General features: G+C 42.7%; 1 protein-coding gene across 1 annotated transcript in view; it reads left to right on the top strand.

Annotated features, from left to right (window-relative positions):
• The window catches only part of STS (steroid sulfatase), a 372,501-nt gene that overhangs the window by 63,206 nt on the left and 287,661 nt on the right, over window positions 1-21,634 (top strand). The window contains exon 4 of the mRNA XM_075594564.1: window positions 20,907-21,330. Within this exon, the coding sequence (XP_075450679.1) occupies window positions 20,907-21,330 (424 nt within the window). The remainder of the gene's footprint in view (window positions 1-20,906; window positions 21,331-21,634) is intronic.

Genomic DNA, 21,634 nt, shown 5'->3' with positions numbered 1-21,634 from the left:
TAATAACACATTTTTTTAGTGAGGTAATAACGCATTTTTTTAGTGAGGTTGAGGTGATTTTGTCTGCCATTTTCAACCATCAAGGGCATTGAGCCATATTGATTAAGCAGTGGTAATCCATAAAACTCCTTACGGCACATTCGTTCAGCGTCACAAGGGAACCACTACAGAGTTGTTAGCAGATGTTCTTAAAATATGATAATGAGGATCTAGATTAACACAATTTACATAATTCTTACTTCTTTAACAATCATACGTCTGTGCATTTGAATTATATACAGCTTAACCCCGTTATAGCGCAGTCCTCGGGGGCCACCCGCGACCACCGCGTTATAAACGGGGTCGCGGGAAAAAAATGGCAGCCGAAAAAAAAAAAAAAAAAAAAAAAAATTTTGTGGTGGTATTGTGTTTGCCGGAGGGGGAAAGCTGAGAACTTTCCCAGCGTTTTTTTTTTTTTTTTTAAATTCAGGGTCCACGCTCAAACCGCATTATATGCGGATCCGCGTTATAGTGGATTGCGCTATAACGGGGTTGAGCTGTATGTGCTTAATTTCATTAGCACAAATACTTAAAAACTTTAATTTTGGAGGACTGACATGAGTCTAGAACAACTGAGCAAAGCAGAAGGAAGCCCTGTAGCACAATGAGAAAACAGGCTGTCAACAAGCAGAGAAATACTGGTTGAGAAATATCCAGAAAAATAGCTAGTGTGACATGAAATGGCCAAAAATGCAGTAATGCCAGTAGTTTGGCAATTGCAGATGATTCTAACATGAATAATATTAACAATGTCCATGATGATTTGAGGTATTAGGTGGTCCCTGTGGATTACCTCATCATCAGGCACGCCAAATATATTAACTCTATCCCTAGAAAGGATTTCCTTTCTTCTTTGGGGCCATAGTCTATTCCTAAGAATATCAAGCTTTTCAATGTAGCATCTGGGCATTAATAGAACAGTCATTTCAGCTACTGTATGGCCTCACAACATGTATGTTTCAAATGCTAGATTCTTATAGTGTAGTTTGAATAGCACCTTATCCCACTACAGTATTTACATTTTTAAGAAGAGGTATTTAATGAAGAACAGCTGTTAATCCAACTCTAAATTGGACAGTAATACAAGACAGGTGCTATTTAATTTGTGTACGCCCATGTTGAGCTCATGTAAATAAATAAGGAATGTGCAAGCCTCCGATGTTAAACTGTCTTTTGCTCAAATTTTTTGCCAACTATAAATTGCAGTCTTATTTTTGCGAGCCACAACTTGGCCACTAGAGCCCACACAAGTTTTGAATATGATTACACTGTTGTTAGCCTAAATCAGCCTCAATGTAACTTAGTAACTATGGCAAGCATGTTTTAACTAGCTACAGTATAACTATATGAAAGTGCAATAAACCTAAGTTTAGTGTAATACAGTGGATTGGAAAAAAGTAGAGTTCCATACTCACAATATCGTGATTTATTCAACGCATATAAGAAGACACAGTGTTTCTAAATTCTGGTCACTTTTCCTCCTGAGATTAGCATCTGAGAAATCACTTGATGGCAAATAAAATAAGCTAGACAGAAGCAGTTGCAATCTGGGAGGAATTTGCTTCTTCGGGAATGCCCCTGGGTACAGATAAGAGCAGTTATAAAAAGAAGAGCTACTTGAAGATCGTGTTGCTGCATTCCCCCTAAAAGACTCTTGGGAGGTGCAGTTACTGGCCTATATAAATGCTGTGTGATCTTCTAATGTTCTCTGTATCCAACAACACTGTGTATTGTATGTCAGTGTGGAACTTTTATTTTATCTTTCCCTATTGATTAAACTGTATTACAATACAGTACATTTGTGTTTCTAGTGCTCCTTTATCTTTTTGTATGCGCTGTGAAAACTATAAAAAAGTAGCAGACAATGACTGAAATACTTGAACTACAATTTTTGTAAAACAAATTAACCTGTGGATAGATTCACATTAGTATACAAGACCAATACATTGATTTTAACATTGCATTTTTCTCCCCGGCACTTGGATTATCATGTATATGGTCATATGTATTAAAATGGTGAAAATTGCTCTAAAACGAGGAGTAAATATTATTTGCATCTGTTGCAGTTTTTATCGATTTTCTAATTTGCATCTTTTCATTTGGCCCAGATCTCATTGGCAGAGGTTCATGCTACCTATACCTGGTGTGTTTATTTAACACAAAGGCTTAGTTCCACACAGCTCCATCAATCACTTACTGTAACGTGGCATTAACTAAAATTAACGTCATGTTAATCTTAACAAGCCCAGAACATAGTTAACGTAATGCTCTTTTTGGAGAGAAAACATGGCTTAATATTATAACAGCTGTAATTGATAATAACATTCAAATGATATGCAATTGTACGGCAAGACTTGCTTAACGGCACACTATTGGAAGATAATGCAAGATTATACTACGATAACATGACGTTAAGCCTATGCAAATGATATGTAGTTTTGCTATTGTTTTTTACTATAATTAGCTTTCATGATACCATGTTAACTCAGGGAACATAACATCCATTCACCGTGTCACATACGGCACATTGGTGATCACTTGACTTGTATGTTATGAGGGTTAATACACAACTATCCTGCTGATACATACCACACCTCGCAAGGTCCCTTAAATTATTAATATCTCCCCTCAATCCATCACATTTGTCACGAACAACACACCTGTGAGCATGTGACATATGTGGCAAGGGTTAATACTCACAGCTTCAAATGAGTAATATCTACCCTCAATGTGTCACAATATATCTTAACTCTGCTACTGTACACCACCAAAAGGGTTATTAAAATGTACTTACAGAGCCTTTGATCTCTTTTTACTATGACAATTATGCACTTGACACACAAAAATCTGTTATAGCAAAATGTGTCTGAAAATGTAAATGACTCTCTACAAAGTGTGTAACAGTTCAATCAGAGCCCAAAGTTATTACTTATTAAAGTTTAGGTTTAATGTACAAAAAGTACAGTGCTTAGGTCTATATTTGTTTACAAGAAATACAGTGCTTAGGTTACAGAAAAATATTATTACAAAAACATACATTATAAAATGCAGACAGTTTCTTAAAATAAAAGAATCAAACAAACAGAATGTAACTTACGTAATCGTATAACACTGATCAGATTTCTTCCCAAAAGGTCTTGAGTGGAAATTGAGATTTCCATCATGTACACTCCCTTGTTGAAATCTAATTCATAATCACAGATGCAGGGAGTATATTATAAAACCTTGGAACACATTGAAACATACTTTGTGGATATGTCCTCAACCAGCACCATGACAGTTTTACGACTGAAGGGGAAAAAAGACTTTTAAACTTTCCCTCAAAATATAAAAGAATTCATAACTTTTGTTTTTGTACTCAACTAAAATGTGGATTGACTGCTCTATCCCACGTGCCAAAAAAGATTTCTAAAGTATCTTAAAATATTCAATATTAAATAAACTTAGCGATGACTTGATGTGAAATAAAACTTTATTGTTTTTTTTAATCAGTGGCACATATGAGAACAATTATATTATAATAGATATTCTCTATGTGGGAATATTTATATTCTCAGAGATTACTATATCTCTAACATCATTTATGTACTTAGAGTGCGAGTCATAGGGACTCTTGAGTTAGAATCTTCTCTCACTAATGTGTTCATAACTTTTATTTTTATAATACGTAGATAAACGAAGTGTTTGGCATAATTTGATTCAGGTAATCGCAACTGTTACGAATATCTATTTGTTGTTCTTGCTAATTGCTGTTAGACCCAGGATATTTCACATTTAGTAAACTTACACACTTTTGGACTGTCGTCTTGGCCATACCCCCCTCATATTCCACAGATCACCCAAATATCGCCTTTCAAGGGATAGTTAAAAGGCTTCAATTTATTCCCCTCTGACAAGGAATAGGTGCAATTTCAATCTCCCAACTTGAAAACCCAGGTGTGGACGGCAATAAAAGAGTTCATGTATTTTTAAGACAACAAGTGAACATTGACCTCTCATGTGTCCGATTGATTAAAATGCTTAATACTTTCTACCATGCTCATTACACACCGTTTTAGCTAATGTCATGTTACGAGCCCTGACTTTGTGGATCTGGGTCAAAGAGAGAGGAAAAGTGCAGAAGTTATAGGTGCAACTTTTGATACTTTTTATCTCATAATATTATTGTTCTGATTCTCTCCTCCCCTAATTCCTCTTTTAAATACTCCTCAAGATGCAAGTGGTGCAAGATTGAGCCAAAACAATGGAGCAAAGAACCTTGCTACATTGATGCAGCCAGTGTTAAAATTACGCATTTTGCCCTAGTTTTAGGAGCTTTATATAGATGTACTAGGTATTCTTATGTTGTAATAATGGGTGTTTGCTGCATTCTTTACATATCTTCCATAGATTTTATTAATATTAACGTATGTTGCCTATTTCTTTTTTCATTCTACGCATTCTAGTTATTTAACTAATGTGAGATTTTCTCATTACATGTAAATTTTTGTTTCTCGCTTAGAAATTTTAGCACACAATCTTTGATGTTTTCCTGATGATGGTGTATGTGCACCGAAACGTTGGATGCAACTCTGACTCTTTAGTAATTAACTGAACTTTTTTTGAAACATTTAGAATTTTTTCTACTGTTTACTGGCACTCCTCTACATCTCTCCTGATATTTCATTAGCACACTTCTTTTTCAAGCAATGTTTTTCACTGTGTCAACAGCATTCCTAGTATTGTCGCTGTTTCAAATCTGTTAATTCAGAGACATAAATCACAAAGGGAGACATGGGTTTGTCCACACATACTGTACTCTGAGGGCAAGGGCTTTGTGCCCACATGCAAGGAAATCTGGCCAAGTCTATTTTGAAATGAGTCCTACAAGATTTTGACCATACTTGTATGTTCTACATTTTCCAGTGAGGATAATATTATACGGGAGTAATATAAGATGTTTGGGCCTGCAGAATAAAAGGAAAAACAGATGGTAATTTATATTCAGGTTTTTAATCTTCGAATGAGCATACAGATGATACAGATGTAGCCAGACTTACTGTCCCTGTGACTGAGAGAAACGAAGTGTAAATCCCCAGCATTTATTAACGACTGAGCCACGAAAGAGCCTCTGCAGTGATTATAGGCGGCGCTAGGGTGCTATTGTGTGTCTTTAATCTAAATGCAATGTAACGCATCCCTTATTCCCATGAATTTCAAATGATATCCCATACATTTCAATGTAACCCACGATTTATACACATAAAAACTGCAAATTACTTTTTAAAGTATGACTTTTTTTATTAGAGTACAATAAATGATAGTGTAGTGTAAACTAACCTGTAGACTCCGGTACGTGGTTTTTAAAATCCGATTCAGCAATGTGCAGGCATTGTTACACAAAGCGGTATTATCCATCGAAATCCCTCCATTTGCCGTTTTCTTTTCTGAGGAAAAACAAAAAGAAAAGTTTTACTGTAATGGTCAGTCCCCTAAAGAAGTTCCCAGTATGTCCCACCAATAATTTTCTCGGGGGGCGTCTCCTGTTCACATGCGCATGTGCCTACCGTCGATGTGATGACACGCATATGCATTTCAAGAAGGTTCTAATGCGCATGCGCCTAGCGTTCCACCAATTGTTCAGTATCTGCAGTACTGTAGAAACCGCTCAGCCAATGATATTGCTTACGGGAGAATCGCTTGACTTTTGAATCGCACAGATATTGATATTTTCAAAATAAAATAAAAACAGAAAAAAATACGGCAACATTACTCACCATAGAATTTCCCATTCTGCTGGTGCCGGCGCCGGGCAACTGCCAGTCCAGTATTCTTGATCATACACGTTGACAGTTGGCAGCAGGACTACTACACCTGTAGTCAGCTGATGAGGCTGGAAATCGCTTAGGTACATGCAAGCTTGCTCAAAACTGCACGCGAAATCCGGCTCAGGCTGCAGGTATCCATGCATGGACAGACAGCAAGGGTTGTCACTGACAGTAGGACCATTATTGGAAGCTGGTGCTGGTGCTGGTGCTGGCACATTGCTTGCCAGCGACTTACGTTTCTTACTTGATTTTAACATGACCTTTCGCCTTTTGCCGTCTGCATGATCATAGATACAGGAAAAACCCGGTGATACACACCAATACCCTCCAATAAATTCAGGATAAATACGAAAAAAACATGGATCGCTACATAACTTTTTCCTTATTGCACGCTTCCACACATGAGGAGCTGGCGAAAATTTGTAAAAGTCACAGTTTTCGATAAAATACTGATAAATTTGAACAACTGTTGCCATCTTATCATCTGTTGCATTAATCGCGGCCCATATTAAATACGCGTACGTTCGGTCGGGTTTTTGGAACACGGGCTGCATTTGTGCACTCATGGCGGCGGGAACTGACTCTGGAGAATAACAGAAACTGGTGTTTGTCTTTCTTTAATATGAAAAGCCTAAATTGATACATTGTTGTAACCTCTTCCTTCAGTCCCAAGGCCAATTTACAATAGCCCACTGTGGTATCTTTTTTAAACAAAACACCTGCAAGTCGATACATTACTGAAGCTCATGCGCATTACAATTCATGAATATCTGCCATCTGGCGGACACGCGAAGAATAGCAACCTATTAAATTCAAACCATTCTCAATAAACGCATCAACCGCGCATGAACCGTGCATGAACCACGGCTCAGAATGCAACATGAATGCGGCATGCACCCGGTGAAGTGCGTAGCATTCGGAAAAAAATCCAGGAAAAATGCGGTGATGTTGTAGAATAAAAGGGGCTGCGACAGTAACAAAGACTTTGTGAAATAATACAATCTTCAATCTTATTACAAAAATGTAATCTTCAGTGTGCCACCTGCCACGCACATACTGAATTGCAATTACATAAATAACCCCACAAATAATTCTGATGCCTGAAAGTAGCCGAGATGCGGATGAGCTAAAGTGCTCACACGTCTGTAATCTGGCACCCCGCCATGGTCATGGGGACAGAAAGTCTGGTTACATCTGTACAACATTTTTGGCCATGTGGGTTATCATTAAACCTGAAGAAGGACCCACATTGCCAGAAATGCTGTATCATCTGCATGCTCTTTTGACAATTAAAATGCTGACATTTCTTTGAAATTATCTCAGTTTGCTGAGCTTTATTTCATTCTAGGATATATCCTACACAGCGAGTCCTATGGATTGACTGCTGTATTCTAACTTTTTTCATGAAATAATATATATTGTCCTACAAATATTCCCAGAGTCCAGGAAGGAAAGTGGTGCACAGCAATGGTGAATAATAGGGCACAGATTGCTTGGTTAGAAGCAATTTATTAGGCTGGGTGATATCAAGGATGAAGGAAAAAAATAGTAACTCTGACGTGTTTCACGCAAAAGTGCTTTGTCAAAAAGTACTTTTTGGCAAAGCATGCTCCAGAATCAAGAAACTCATCTCTTTCAGTGGTTACCTACCACACAAGGGTGTTTGTTTCATTATACTTGGATCTTGGATCTAGACATTGTTATATGTTGCTCTAGGGGATTTCACCTACTAATGGGGAGGAGAACAGGCCAGACAAGCTTGACAGGCGCAATCTGTCCCCATTTTCCACACATCCCCACCTGCAGTAGGATCCCCCATATTTGAGCTTCAAGAAGCCATATATATCTAATACAAGACCACCTGTATACTTATATCAAGAAACTATCCTTTAAGTACTATTATGTACCATCAAGTAATTTTGTCTTGACTCCAACCATTAACAGTACACCTCCATCATTTACTCTGTAGTACCGGTGCTTGAACTTTGTTCTGCAAATATATTGTATGTATGTATGTATGTATAGTATGTGAAAGAGTTTGTGAACCCCTTAGGATTTTCACATATTTCAAACCTAAAATGTTTTTAGATTTTAATCTAAGTACTAATAAGAGATAAAGATAACCTATTCAAACAAATGACACATGAACATGATACTTTTTCAACATGTATTTATCCACAAAGGCCTAAACATTCAAAATCCATGTGTGAAAAAGTATGTGAACCTATAGATTTAGTACCCCTTGAGCAGCAATAACTTCAACTAAGTATTTCCTGTAACTGCTGGTCAGTCTCTCACATCGCTTTTGAGTTTGGGCCCATTCTTCCTTACAGAACTGCTTCAACACAGTGATATTTGAGGGCTTCCTTGCATGGACAGCTCACATCATGTCCTGCCACAACATTTCAAAGGGGTTTAGGTCTGGATTTTGACCAGGTAACTAAAACGCTGAATTTCTTCTTCTGCAGCCATTCTTTTGTAGATCTGCTTGTATGTTCAGGATCATTATCTTGCTGCATGGCCCACTTTCACTTCAGCTCACAGACAGCCTGACATTCTACTCTAATATCTTCTAACACAATGCTGAATTCATGGTTGTGTTAATTATGGAAGCCATCCAGGTCCTGAGGCTGCAAAACATCACTGTAAGGTCTGGGGGAACACCTCTCTCTAAAGGGGTTTCCTCCGCGACTTCACTTACCCCTGCTCCCGTTCTGCATTCGCGCTGCCGCGGGCGGGATCTCCCTTCTCCTCCGCTTCCCGCGGCGGCTACTGATCTTGCGCACGGCCGAGGATTTTTACGTCCTCCCTCAGGGGGAACTCCCGCCCCCAGCTGAGGCCGCGCACGCCTCTCCCGCATGGCGCACACGCCTGATGCGCGTGCACCGCTCACAAGCTGCACATCTAGTACAGCTGTGGTAAGTCTCCCTACCAATCCCTATCTTCCCTGGGGCCGCTCCCTCGTTACTCCCCCTCTTCCTATTAGTCCTTCCTCCTACTTATACCTTGCTCAGCCATTCATTCTTTGGCTGAGCATAGCTTTGTATGACCTGTGTTAACCACGGTCGTGCCTGCCTCAGTTCCTGTCTCTTTGTCTCCTTAGTGATCCCTTGTGTACCGAACCGGCCTGGCTGTGGATCCGCTCTGGTCTTCTACCCTTGGTTTGTATCCTGACCTCCTGGACTCCCTGACCCCTTCACCTCGGTTTGCGGATTCCGACCTACCTCCCGGCCCTGGACCCCAGGCTCTCGGTACCACCTATCTTCTGGAATCTCCCTTCTCATCTGGCGAGTATCTTACTTTATCTTATACTCCTATATGGTTCCAGACGCCTATTTTCCACTTTCCAGGCATGTCCCCGTAGCTGTGGGTGCAGTTTGTTACCCATCTCACCTCAGTTTCTGGGTCCCTCCTTGTCCGTGGTGAGCACAGCATAACATTATGCTGAGCCCCACAGACATGGACCCCGAAGAGGTTGAGCAACCAAGCCCCATGGAGCGACTTCTCCAGCTAGAGGCGCAGCTTGCCTCCATGACGCAGGAGCTCACTAGACTCTCCTCATTGCAGCCTTCCCCAGGCTCCTCGGCCATGGCAGCTGCGGTGTTTCCCTCCCCGGGTCTTCCCGTGGCTGTAGATCCTCGTCTCCTGGCTCCCAACCGCTATGCAGGGGATCCCCATGAGTGCAGAGGGTTTCTTAATCAGTGCGAGATGCAATTTGAATTATCTCCTTTGTGCTTCCCCACTGCTCGTTCAAAGGTGGCCTTTATTATGTCTCTCTTGAACGGAAAGGCCCTAGCCTGGGCATCCCCCATCTGGGAGCGGGAGCCTGCCATAACGCATGACTATTCTCGCTTTCTTCGAGAATTCAGGCAAGTATTTGATACGCCTGGTCGTCAAATTACGGCAGATTCTTCTCTCTTCCATATTTCCCAGGGTACTCGTCCTGTCGCAGAGTATGCTTTGGACTTCCGGACCATCGCGGCGGAGACCTCCTGGAATAGCCATCCTGAGCAGTCATCTCTCCTATCCTGGTGTCCAAAATTAGCCTGATGAAGCACAACACTGTGTGAAACGCGTTGCGAAAGCCCTAGGGTGCAGTTAGAAGTCAGCCCACTGGTGTACCAAGCCCCAGCTGTCCCACTAACAACCAGAGACTCTTCGGCACGCCGGAGTGAGTTTCTCTGGGGAACCGGCGTTTGAGGCGGGCTACTATTCACGGGTCCTGCGAGAAGCCGCAACCCGGAAGTAAGAACAACGTGGTGCCGAGCCAGGCAGCCCCAGCGCGCGGGTCTACCTCGTAAGCCTCTGCACCATCTCTCTATGCCCAGGACACCACCAGGACTGTTTCCTCTGCACCTTTCTACTGGATGTACTTACCCTTATATGTAAGTTTTTACTGTTATTATTATTAACTTGTTTTAATTAAATCTTGACCCTTGGTGCGCTTTTGTGTTTTATTCCCTCCTGGAATGATGACTCACTGTCAGCAGCCTTTTGGCAGGGTCTGTCGGATGACATCAAGGACCAGCTGGCCACTATGGAGAGACCCACCAGATTGGAGGATCTCATTGCGGTCTGCATCCGCGTGGACCAGCGGCTACGAGAGAGGAGACTTGAACGCGCTCTTCCTCGTACCAACTCCTCCCGATCTTCCAGCCGCAGTCTCGTCCATCACGTCCCCCAACCCATGGATGAGCCCGAACCGATGCAGCTCGGAGGTCATCGTCTATCCGCGTCTGAGAGACAGCGCCAACGAGATGGTGGACTGTGCCATTACTGCGGTCATCCCGGTCATCTGCTGGTAAGCTGTCCTCTGCGACCGGGAAACGCCAGAACCCAATAAGGTATGAGAGGGTCTCATTGGGTATAATCTCTTCTCCTCTTTCTTCTTCTAAAGTACTTCCCAATCGTATAATGCTGCCTATTTCTCTGGCCTGGAATAACTCCCTGATCCCTGCCTCTGCATTTATAGATTCTGGGTCTCAGGGGAACTTTATTGATCAGAGTTTTGCCTATAGGAATGGGATTCCCTTTCGATCTAAGGCTGTTCCAGTTGGTCTGGAGGCCATAGACGGGCGTCCACTCCAACCAGCCTTTATTTCTCTGGAGACTTGTTCTCTATCCCTCTCCACGGAGGACGGTCACCAAGAGAAGATTATCTTGGACGTGATCCATACTCCATCGGTAGATGTAATTTTGGACTCCCCTGGCTGCAACTTCATAACCCACAATTAGATTGGGTTGGTAAGGAGCCCATACGATTGAGCCCCCAGTGCCTTAAGACCTGTCTTCCCCCCAAACGGACGTTAGCCAGAGTGGAAGTACCCGCGGAGTATAAAACTTCCCTTCCAACGGTCTACTGGGACCTGGCGGACGTTCTGAAGTATTACCTCCCTATAGAGACTTTGACTGTCCTATTGAGCTTCTTCCCGGTGCTACCTTACCCAAGAGCCGTTCTTACCCCCTATCCATACCTGAGACCAAGGCCATGACCAAGTATATCCAGGATAATTTGAGGAACGGTTTCATCCGCAATTCTTCATCTCCAGCTGGAGCTGGATTTTTTTTTGTTAAGAAAAAGGATGGTTCCTTGCGCCCCTGTATTGACTATAGAGGTCTTAACAAAATTACGATCAAGAACCGTTACCCCCTGCCACTTATTTCCGAACTCTTCGATCGTTTACAGGGGGCAACAATTTTTTCCAAACTTGATCTCCGCGGAGCCTATAACCTTGTCCGCATCCGTCAGGGCGACGAATGGAAGACCACCTTTAACACCCGGCCTGTGCAATGCCCCGGCGGTCTTCCAGGAGTTTGTCAACGAGATCTTCCGTGATCTCCTCGACAGCTTCGTTATCGTATACCGTGACGATATCCTTATTTTTTCCAAATCCCTCTCTGACCACATTCAACACACCAAGATAGTCCTGTCCCGCCTTCGTGAAAACAATCTCTATGCTAAACTAGAGAAATGTTCTTTTCATCTTTCTTCCATTCCCTTTCTTGGATATATCATTTCTAGCACTGGCTTCTCTATGGACCCAGTCAAACTCAAGGCTGTCTTAGAATGGCCACAACCCACTTCCCTGAAAGCCATATAGCGATTCTTGGGATTTGCGAATTACTATCGTAAATTCATCAATAATTTTTCTTCTACCGTGGCCCCCATTACTGCCCTCACCAAAAAGGGAGCTAACACAGCAGTCTGGTCTCCTGTAGCTCTCCAAGCTTTCGACTCCCTCAAAAAAATGTTTGCTTCTGCTCCTATTTTGCGTCACCCTGATCCCAGGCTCCCCTTTACCCTAGAGGTAGACGCATCCGACGTCGGTGCTGGCCCCATTCTCTCTCAGAGACAGTCCCCACAGGCCAAACTTCATCCCTGTGGGTTCTTTTAAAAAAAAAAATTCTTCGGCAGAACGTAACTATGACTTCGGAAACAGAGAGTTCTTGGCTATTAAACTCACCCTTCAGGAATGGAAACATCTTCTGGAGGGAACGGAGACCCCCATTTCGATCTTTACTGATCATAAAAACTTACTTTACATTGAGAGTGCACATCGCATTGGGGCGCGTCAGGCTCGATGGTCTCTTTTTTTTCCGAGATTTAATTATCTCATATCTTACATTCCTGGTTCAAAGAATCAAAAGGCAGACGCACTTTCACGTCAATTGCTGTTTGAGGATAATTCCGAGGTTATCTCCGAAACAATATTACCCTCCAAATATATTGTTTCGGCCAACTCTTTTGATATCCTGGATCAGGTCATGGCAGCACAGTCTAATCTCCCAAGGGGCCTTAAGGTGCCGGTCGTCCATCTGTATGCAGCTCCACGCTTCCTTAAGAAGATTCTTGAGTGGGGTCATTCTTCTAGGTCAGCCAGTCATCCAGGCATTAGCAGGACTTCTGACCTCATTGGTCGTACCTTTTGATGGCCAACCATGTTGCAGGACATTTCAGAGTACGTAAAAACTTGTCCATTCTGCGCCCAGGTTAAGACCGCTCGTATAAAGCCGTACGGCCTTCTACAAACCCTCCCTATACCAGAACGCCCATGGAGTCATCTGTCCATGGACTTTGTGGTGGAACTTCCAACCTCTAAAGGGATGAACACCATTTTGGTTGTCGTGGATCGTTTTATCAAACAGGCCCATTTCATTCCTCTCAAAGGCCTTCCCAATTCCCCTACCCTGGCAGACATTTTTGTTAAGGAAATATTCCGCATTCACGGAGTTCCCCTTTCCATCATATCCGATCGAGGTACACAATTTGTCTCAAAATTTTCGCGAGCTTTCGCTCGCAGGATGGATATCACCCTCCATTTTTCGTCCGGGTATCATCCCCAAACTAATGGGCAAACCGAGAGAACGTACCAAACTCTGGAGCAATACCTCCGATGCTTCATCGCAGACAGCCAAGACAATTGGGTAGATTTACTTCCGTGGGCAGAGTTCTCCCATAACTCGTTAAAGAACAGCTCCACGTTGAAATCCCCTTTTTTCATTAATTATGGTTTTCACCCGGGTCAGCTGCCCATCACCTCAGTTCCTTCCGGGGTTCCAGCGACCGATGACCGAATCAAGGATCTTCAGGAATCCTGGAAAAGGATCCAAGAGGCTTTGAGAAACGCAACCCATAGACAGAAGGCACAGGCAGATTGTCGTCAGGCACCAGTCTTCAAACCAGGGGATAAGGTCTGGCTCTCCTCCAAGAACATTAGACTGAAGACTCCAAGCCACAAACTGGCTCCCAGGTTCTTGGGTCCATTCTCAGTAATAGAACGGATCAATCCTGTGGCATATCGTCTGGAACTTCCTCCATCCATGATGATACCCTCCGTGTTCCACGTGTCACTGCTGAAACCTGTGTCCCAGAGTCCACGGTTCCATAGGACACCAATTGACCCTAAACCAGTCATAGTTCAGGGGCAGGAAGAGTTCGAAATCCAGTCTATTCTGGATTCCAGGAGGACGAGGGGTTCGGTACAATACCTGGTTCACTGGAAGGGCTTTGGCCCAGAAGAAAGATCTTGGGTACCCTATCATCAAATACATGCCCCCAGACTGCTGAGACTCTTTCACTCCAAATTTCCTCAAAAGCCATATTGGAGTCGTCCTGAGGCCGCTCCTCAAGGGGGGGGGGTACTGTAAGGTCCGGGGGAACATCTCTCTCTAAAGGGGTTTCCTCTGTGACTTCACTTACCCCCGCTCCCGTTCTGCCTTCGCGCCGCCGCGGGAAGCGGAGAAGGGAGATCCCGCCCGCGGCGGCTAATGATCTCGCGCACGGCGAGGATTTTTACGTCCTCCCTCAAGGGAAACTCCCGCCCCCAGCTGAGGCCGTGCGCGCCTCTCCTGTGCAGCGCACACGCCTGATGCGTGTGCACCGCTCACAAGCTGCACATCTAGTACAGCTGTGGTAAGTCTCCCTACCAATCCCTATCTTCCCTGGGGCCTCTCCCTCGTTACTCCCCCTCTCCCTATTGGTCCTTCCTCCTACTTATACCTTGCTCAGCCATTCATTCTTTGGCTGAGCATAGCTTTGTATGACCTGTGTTAACCACGGTCGTGCCTGCCCCAGTTCCTGTATCTTTGTCTCTTTAGTGATCCCTTGCGTACCGAACCGGCCTGGCTGTGGATCCGCTCTGGTCTTCTACCCTTGGTTTGCATCCTGACCTCCTGGACTCCCTGACCCCTTCACCTCGGTTTGCGGATTCCGACCTACCTCCCGGCCCTGGACCCCAGGCTCTCGGTACCACCTATCTTCTGGAATCTCCCTTCTCGTCTGGCGAGTATCTTACTTTATCTTATACTCCCAGACAGTTCCAGACGCCTATTTTCCACTTTCCAGGCGTGTCCCCGTAGCTGTGGGTGCAGTTTGTTACCCATCTCACCTCAGTTTCGGGGTCCCTCTTTGTCCGTGGTGAGCACAGAGTAACAATCACACTCCCAGCACCATGCTTGACGGTTGGGATGAGGTTCTTCTTTTTGAATGTAGTTTTGGCTTTTGCCAAACATAACATTTCCCATTGAGGCCCAAAACTTCTACCTTGAACTCGTTTGTTCACAAAACATTGTTCCAGAAGTCTTGTTGATCATCTATGTGCTCTTCGGCGAACTTCAGATGGTGGCAATGTTATTTTTAGAGAGCAGTGGTTTCCTCCTGACTATCCTTCCATGAACTAAAGAGATGCAATGCATCTACTCATTAGTAGATTAGAGGGGTATACTTAGCTGCCGATGAGCTGAGTCCAGGGAGATCCAAGGGTCCCAGAGATAGCCAGTATGCAAGAAGGAGGTACGCACATGGACTTAAGCATGAATGAATTTAATGTCCCATATAACCGACGTTTCGGCAGTAAGATGCTGCCTTTTTCAAGGTGAGGCTCACCTTCAAAAAGGCAGCATCTTACAGCCAAAAAGTTGGTTATATGGCATATTAAATTCATTCATGCTTAAGTCTGTGTGCCTGCCTCCTTTTTTTATCCTTCCATGAACACCATTCTTGTTCAGACTTTTTCTGATAGTTGAGTCATGAACACTCACATTAGCCAAGGTGAAAGTGACCTGCAGATCTTTGGAAGTTACTCTGGGATTCTTTGTGACTTCCTGGATAATTTACTGTTTTTTTTTCTTGGGAAGATTTTGGTTGGACGATCACTCCTGGGTAGAGTGACTATGTTGTTGAACTTTCTTCATTTGTCTGACAGTGGATTGGTGGAGCCCCAAATCCTTAAAAATGGTCCTCATAGATTTATTTTAATCATGGCATGGCGTACATTATGTCCACACACCTGTATGGTGAAGACCAAACTCACAAAATGTCTGATCTTTATATAGGCTGGGGCCTCCCAAACTCACACCTGAAGATGTAAAGATGAACTATTTAAATACCTTATTCTACTTATCCACTTTAATTTAGCTAATAAAACAAGAGTTTCACTTACTTTTTCATACAGTATACCCTGACTCTTAATTTCACATCGTTAGTCTAATTCAAACTTCATTTTGTTTAAAAAAAAACAAAAACAAACAAACATGGAATTATTTATTATACTGTATAAACCCTATTGGATATTTAAGAAAGACTGGTTTTGATTCAAGAAAGTTATCATGGAAAAACTGGAATTTATGTAATTATCATTGTGGTTCAAAAACTTTTTCTTACCGCTGTATATATTTATAGTTGTCACTCCGGTATTACTCCATTTTAAAACGGCAAGCTTGAGTTGGGGTCGGGGGATTGGTGCGACAAAGGAAATCGGATCTCTCAGATGCTTGTCCTGGTTACTTACAACTCCGCAATCCCAATAACAAGGTCCCCACACTCAGGGATGGTACTGCTTGTCCTCGTGGTCTCTTTGCGTGATCTCCACTTTGGCCTAGGATCACTACAATCCCCGCTGTTTCTTTTGGTGGTACCTGCTCCTCTCTGCTATCTCTCCACATGTTCTGACTAAGCGCTCTCCCCTTCCTGCCTGTGTAGTACCACAGTGCAATTGTTGTGCCGTCTCCACTGGGTCCTATTTACCAGGAAGTAATACATTGAGAGTTACCTCTCGTTTTCAAGTAAGTCCTGGGAATAGAGTTATAATGACAAATACATGGTTACAAATATATAGTTACATTAAGTGAAAAGGGTTATACAGTACATTATATACAATATATTGCAGGCACTGTTAAAGATAATATATATTAGGATCCTAGTGCCCTCCTTTGTTCCCCTTTCCATAGGGGTTTGCACTAGAAACTTTTGTTGTTGTTCTCAACACTGTACTGTCAGTAGAGCAGATACAGTGAGCAGAGAAAGAACTTGATACTTTCAATGACAGCATGTGTGGTAAGTACTTGTGCTACTGTATTGACACCCCCCCATATGCCAAACTGGTGCAACATAGGCAATATTGGAGCAACGTTTGCTTCAGTTTAGTTCCAAGGACTTTAAGGTTTAGTTATCACTCTTTAAGCTAACAAAACTGCCCTAGATTTTTCAAAGGAAACAAGTAACTCTGTTTTCAATCAGACTACTTTACATTATGCAGCTTGTGATAAACAAACACTTTTCTATGGTATAATGTTATCATGCTATTATCCTAATGGCTTAAGCAACTATGTTGCACATGTTGTACATTGACAGTGCTTACACGATTATTTTGTGCGATAAGCTACACAATGAGTGTACTGTATGTCAGCCCTTTGTTTTATAATCGTGTGTGCTCGTAAACTATTTGCAAGTGTTTATGTCAATGATTGGCTTACCAATGTCTTCTTGATATATATATATATATATATATATATATATATATATATATATACATATATATGTGTGTGTGTGTGTGTGTGTGTGTGTGTGTGTGTGTGTGTGTGTGTGTGTGTGTGTGTGTGTGTGTGTGTGTGTGTGTGTGTGTGTGTGTGTGTATATAGTCTCTGGTTCACACTTTCCTACCACATGTTGTTATTTTAAAAATTATATTTTCAGGGAGATCATATCTTTAGTGATTTATAGAGCTGTATTCCCTTTTCACTGCAGATTGTGGTGCATTTTATCATCTAGTTATTTAGTGAATGATTTGACCATATTTGCCATTCTGTTCAACAATACGTGGAACATAGTACCCCATGACACATGTTTAATGACACCATTTGTTTTTATTTTTAATATTTGTATTCTCTCTATAAACACCCACATTTCAGTTCCATTGGTCTGGTTGCTGTACAGTACTGTACGCATGCCACAGAAAGCATGACTAGGGAGGAGACGAAGTAATTATGATTGAATTAAATCTCATGTAGTCATGCAGACAAACTATTAAAATATAAATATGATAATCTAGGTTAATTTAGGTTTCTGAAAAGACTATAAGTTGACAAGAAAATAGATACTATTTATACATTTACAAGAGCAAATGCACAGTTAAGGCCCCAATTAGTCTGGTCCTTAATGAAAATCATTACAACCTGACAGGTGGTTAGAGAATTATGAATTGAGTTGCCAGGTTGCAGTTGTCATTTGAATAGGTAAAATCATAGATGATTTCGGTTCTCAGTGGAACCTTTATACTGTAGTGGTTATTTACAAAGTACAATCTTAATGCATGACCCAAATATCTAACTATTCTTAGCAACTCTAAAATTCTAGCGTACATGATCAACTTATTAGGCTTCAATATACAGTATAAAAAAAAGTGTCACTATTACTTACTCGTGTTTGCAATATTAGTTAGTGTACTAAGGGTAAAAATATGTAAAATGATTGTTCGATTTTGTGACTGCATTTGCAATGAAAGCAGGACAACAAATAAATATAGTATGGACTTGGATTTAAGGAATATCTCATTATCAGTGTTTGTTATCCATGCAGATGTGGCGCAATACAAGTTCTGCCTGTGAGGCACTTGGAGTAGATGGAGTGCGGCCATGATCGCAGTCAAGCGCGATCACATCCCAGCAGAGGAAATGTCCCAGTAGGATTAACAAAGCTGGACTCCCGCAGTGTGAACCCTACTGGGCCGCATCCAGTCCGTAAGAGCTGCGCAGAGAGATCAGAGAGATGCAGTCCCATCTCTCTGTGTCTCCCTGCACAGCTCTTACAGCAGATATCCTTATTTGGATTATTATTTATAGTACATAGGATTGAAGCAGGGGGCATTCATTTCAGTTCAAGAGACCCACTGCTTTGAGGTTCAGGCTTCTGTATTGGATGACGGTATCTCCTGCAAGTTGAAATCTCCCACGCCATGGCCCAAGTGACTGTAACATTTAAATAGCTCCAGATACTGGCACCTATAGGGAGACCTGTACCATGGGAAACAAGGGGTCCCTGAACCTGACTGTAATGCGGTTCAGCTCCGGACAACCCCTTGCTTCAATCCTATGTACTTCAAATAAAAATTGTGCGATCTGCTTTAAGAGCTGTGCGGGGAGACAGAGAGAGGGAATGCTTCTCTCTGAGCTCTCTGCAGCTCTTAGACTGATTGTGGTCTGGTAGGAAGGGCCACAAGCAGGGGAGGAAGGCTGGGACAAGTGTCCCAGGCCTGGTGGCTGTGGGGGGTCCGGCCGGTCAGAGATGGAAGTTGGGCGTGGCCAGAGGCTGGTCCCAGCTTCTGCATACAGATTCTAGGACACTGGTTGCTGCTGGGCCCCAGCAACCAGCTCTCCACAGCTGCTGTCTCCTCTTCCCATGCCGACCTCTCTCTCCCACAGGGGAATGCCGGAAGCTGGGCATTACTTCCTGGTGAACCCAGCTTCTGGCACGCACTGGCAGGAGAGAGAGGATGGTGTGGCAAGAGGGGGCAACAGCTGGGAGACCCAGGAGCCGGGGCTTGGCAGCGGTAACTAGAGGCCGGGCCCAGATGCTGGGCCTCGAGTTGCCGCCACCAAGAACTTGTTCTCCACAACTGCTGCCTGACCCTTCCCATGATGGGTCTGTCTGCTGCCGGTGCGTGCCAAAAGCTGGGTGCACCCAGAAGTCAAGCTCAGCTTCCGGCACACAGCGGTGGGAGAGAGAAGCAGGCCCGACATTGGAAGAGGTGGCAGCAGCTGTGGAGAGCTGGGCCCTGGCGGTGGGAACCAAAGGTATGTGGTAATTGTATTTGCGGAGAGTGTAGGTAATTTTATCTGCGGGGTGATAATTGTATTAAGGGGTGGTGGATATTTTATCTGGGAGATGGTGGTAATTGTATCTGGGGGGTAGCGGTAATTGTATCTGGCGGTAGTGGTAATTGTATTTGGGGGGTAGTATTGGTCATTGTATCTGGGGTGGTAGGTGGTGTTTGTATCTGGGGGGGAAGTGGTAATTGTATCTGAGGCGGGGGTAGTGGTAACTGTATTTGGTGGGAGGTAGTGGTAATTGTTTCTGTGCGGGTAGTGGTGTTTGTATCTGGGGAGGTTAGTGGTGTTTGCCTCTGGGGGGTAGTTGTGTTTGTATCTGGTGGATGTGTAGTGTGTCTGTATTTGGGGGGGTAGTGATGTTGTATTGGGAGGGGGTCTTGTGTGGGTTTTGTGGGGTAGTTGTATGGACTGTGTTCAACGGGAAATGATGTGTGTTGCCAGGGGAGATGGTGGGGATTGAGTGAGAGGGGTAATTGATTGATAGCGGAAGGAGAGAGGGAGGAGGGAGGGTGAGTGAGCTAGGAAGGGAGCAGCGAAGAGTAATAGACAGAGGAGGAAGTGAAATACAGGTATGAAAGGGGAGGGCTCGCAAGGCCGCCGACACTGGGGGGGGGGGGGGGGGGGAGTTGCAAGGGTGGGGAACTCTAGTCCTGGGCCCCAGGAAATCTGTTGGTGGCCCTGTCAGTAGGATTAACGCAGCGGGAGACCCATTCAGATGCACGGGCCCCCACTACATTAATTCCTTCAGGGCAGCCAGTTTACTGGGCTTTCAGGCATGGGGGTGATGCAATCAGGCCACGGTCAGGCTTCTTTCATCAACAGTTTCCTCACCCAAAATGAACTTAGATAGCACTCCATCTGTTGGTAACATTGACTCACTCATTTAAAAATTATCTGAGGATAAGTGCTGCTACTATAACTTTTTTCCATTTTACTTAATATATATATATATATATATATATATATATATATATATATATATATATATATATATATATATATATATATATATATATATATACACAGTTTGAAAGAAATGAGAATCAAACATCTTACACCTTCCATACCATTCTTTGTGGGTTTTTTCTAAAGACATGTTTTATTGCTACACAAATGTACAGTAGCCCCAAAAAAGTAATTTCAGAGTACATAATAGCAAACACCTTAACGTTTACAATACATGTTACTTTTTCCAGCTGCGTTCAAAGTGGCAGAGATCAATTTGATGTTTTTGAAGATTACAGTACCAACAAAAAATGTTTCACATCAATATTTGTTTGAAATAGAAGACCACTAGGGTCTGTAGTATCTCAACAGAATGAGAATCTGTAGTATCTCAACAGAAGGAAAACTAAATGTAGGATAGGACTGCACATTTTGGAAGTATTGTGTAAAGAGAGATATGCTTCTAACTTAATTTAATATTTGTCTTTTGCTACTATTTCTTAAACATAGGAAAATGGCACCTGGGACTGAATTGTGAAAGAAGCGATGATTTTTGTCATCACCCTCTTAATCATGGATTTGATTATTTTTATGGATTGGCCGTGACAAATTTAAGAGACTGCATTACTGGACATGGAAGTGTATTCATATCTGGAGCTAGAGAACCTCTCAAAACGCTGTTTCAAATTCTAGCTATCACCCTAGTTACATTTATTTTCCTAAACTACATTGGACTTGTCAAAATACCTTGGAAACGGCTGTGTTATTTTCTTTTAACCATCATCATTTTTGTGGGATTAATTAGTTTATTTTTTTGGAATTACCATTATTTTAACTGTTTTTTAATGAGAAACTATGAAGTTATTCAACAGCCATTAATATATGAGAATCTTACTCAAAGAATTACAAGCGAGGCTATGAAGTTCATCTGGAGGTATGTATTATTAGTAATGGCTATACTTGTCAACTCTCTCCATTCGTGGGCATGGTTTACCACTGTTACAATCAATGTATTTATTGGCAAATGTTTTTATTTAATTTAAATGTAATGTATTTTATTTAGTGGTTGTTTTTAATTTTTAGCTTGCCCATATTATGGGCATAGTTACCACTGTAACAATCAATGGCCGATGGGGCAGTTAACCCTGGGGATGGTTGTTAGGCTTCCCGGGTGGGTAGCGGGGGGAGGGGTTAACCCCTTAATTAATATAGCAGTTAATAACCGCTATGGTAATTAA

This window comes from Ascaphus truei, chromosome 3, assembly GCF_040206685.1.
Source record: "Ascaphus truei isolate aAscTru1 chromosome 3, aAscTru1.hap1, whole genome shotgun sequence".
NCBI lineage: Eukaryota > Metazoa > Chordata > Amphibia > Anura > Ascaphidae > Ascaphus > Ascaphus truei.
Note: the sequence above shows the minus strand (reverse complement) of the source record. Positions and strands in the feature narration are given on the sequence as shown.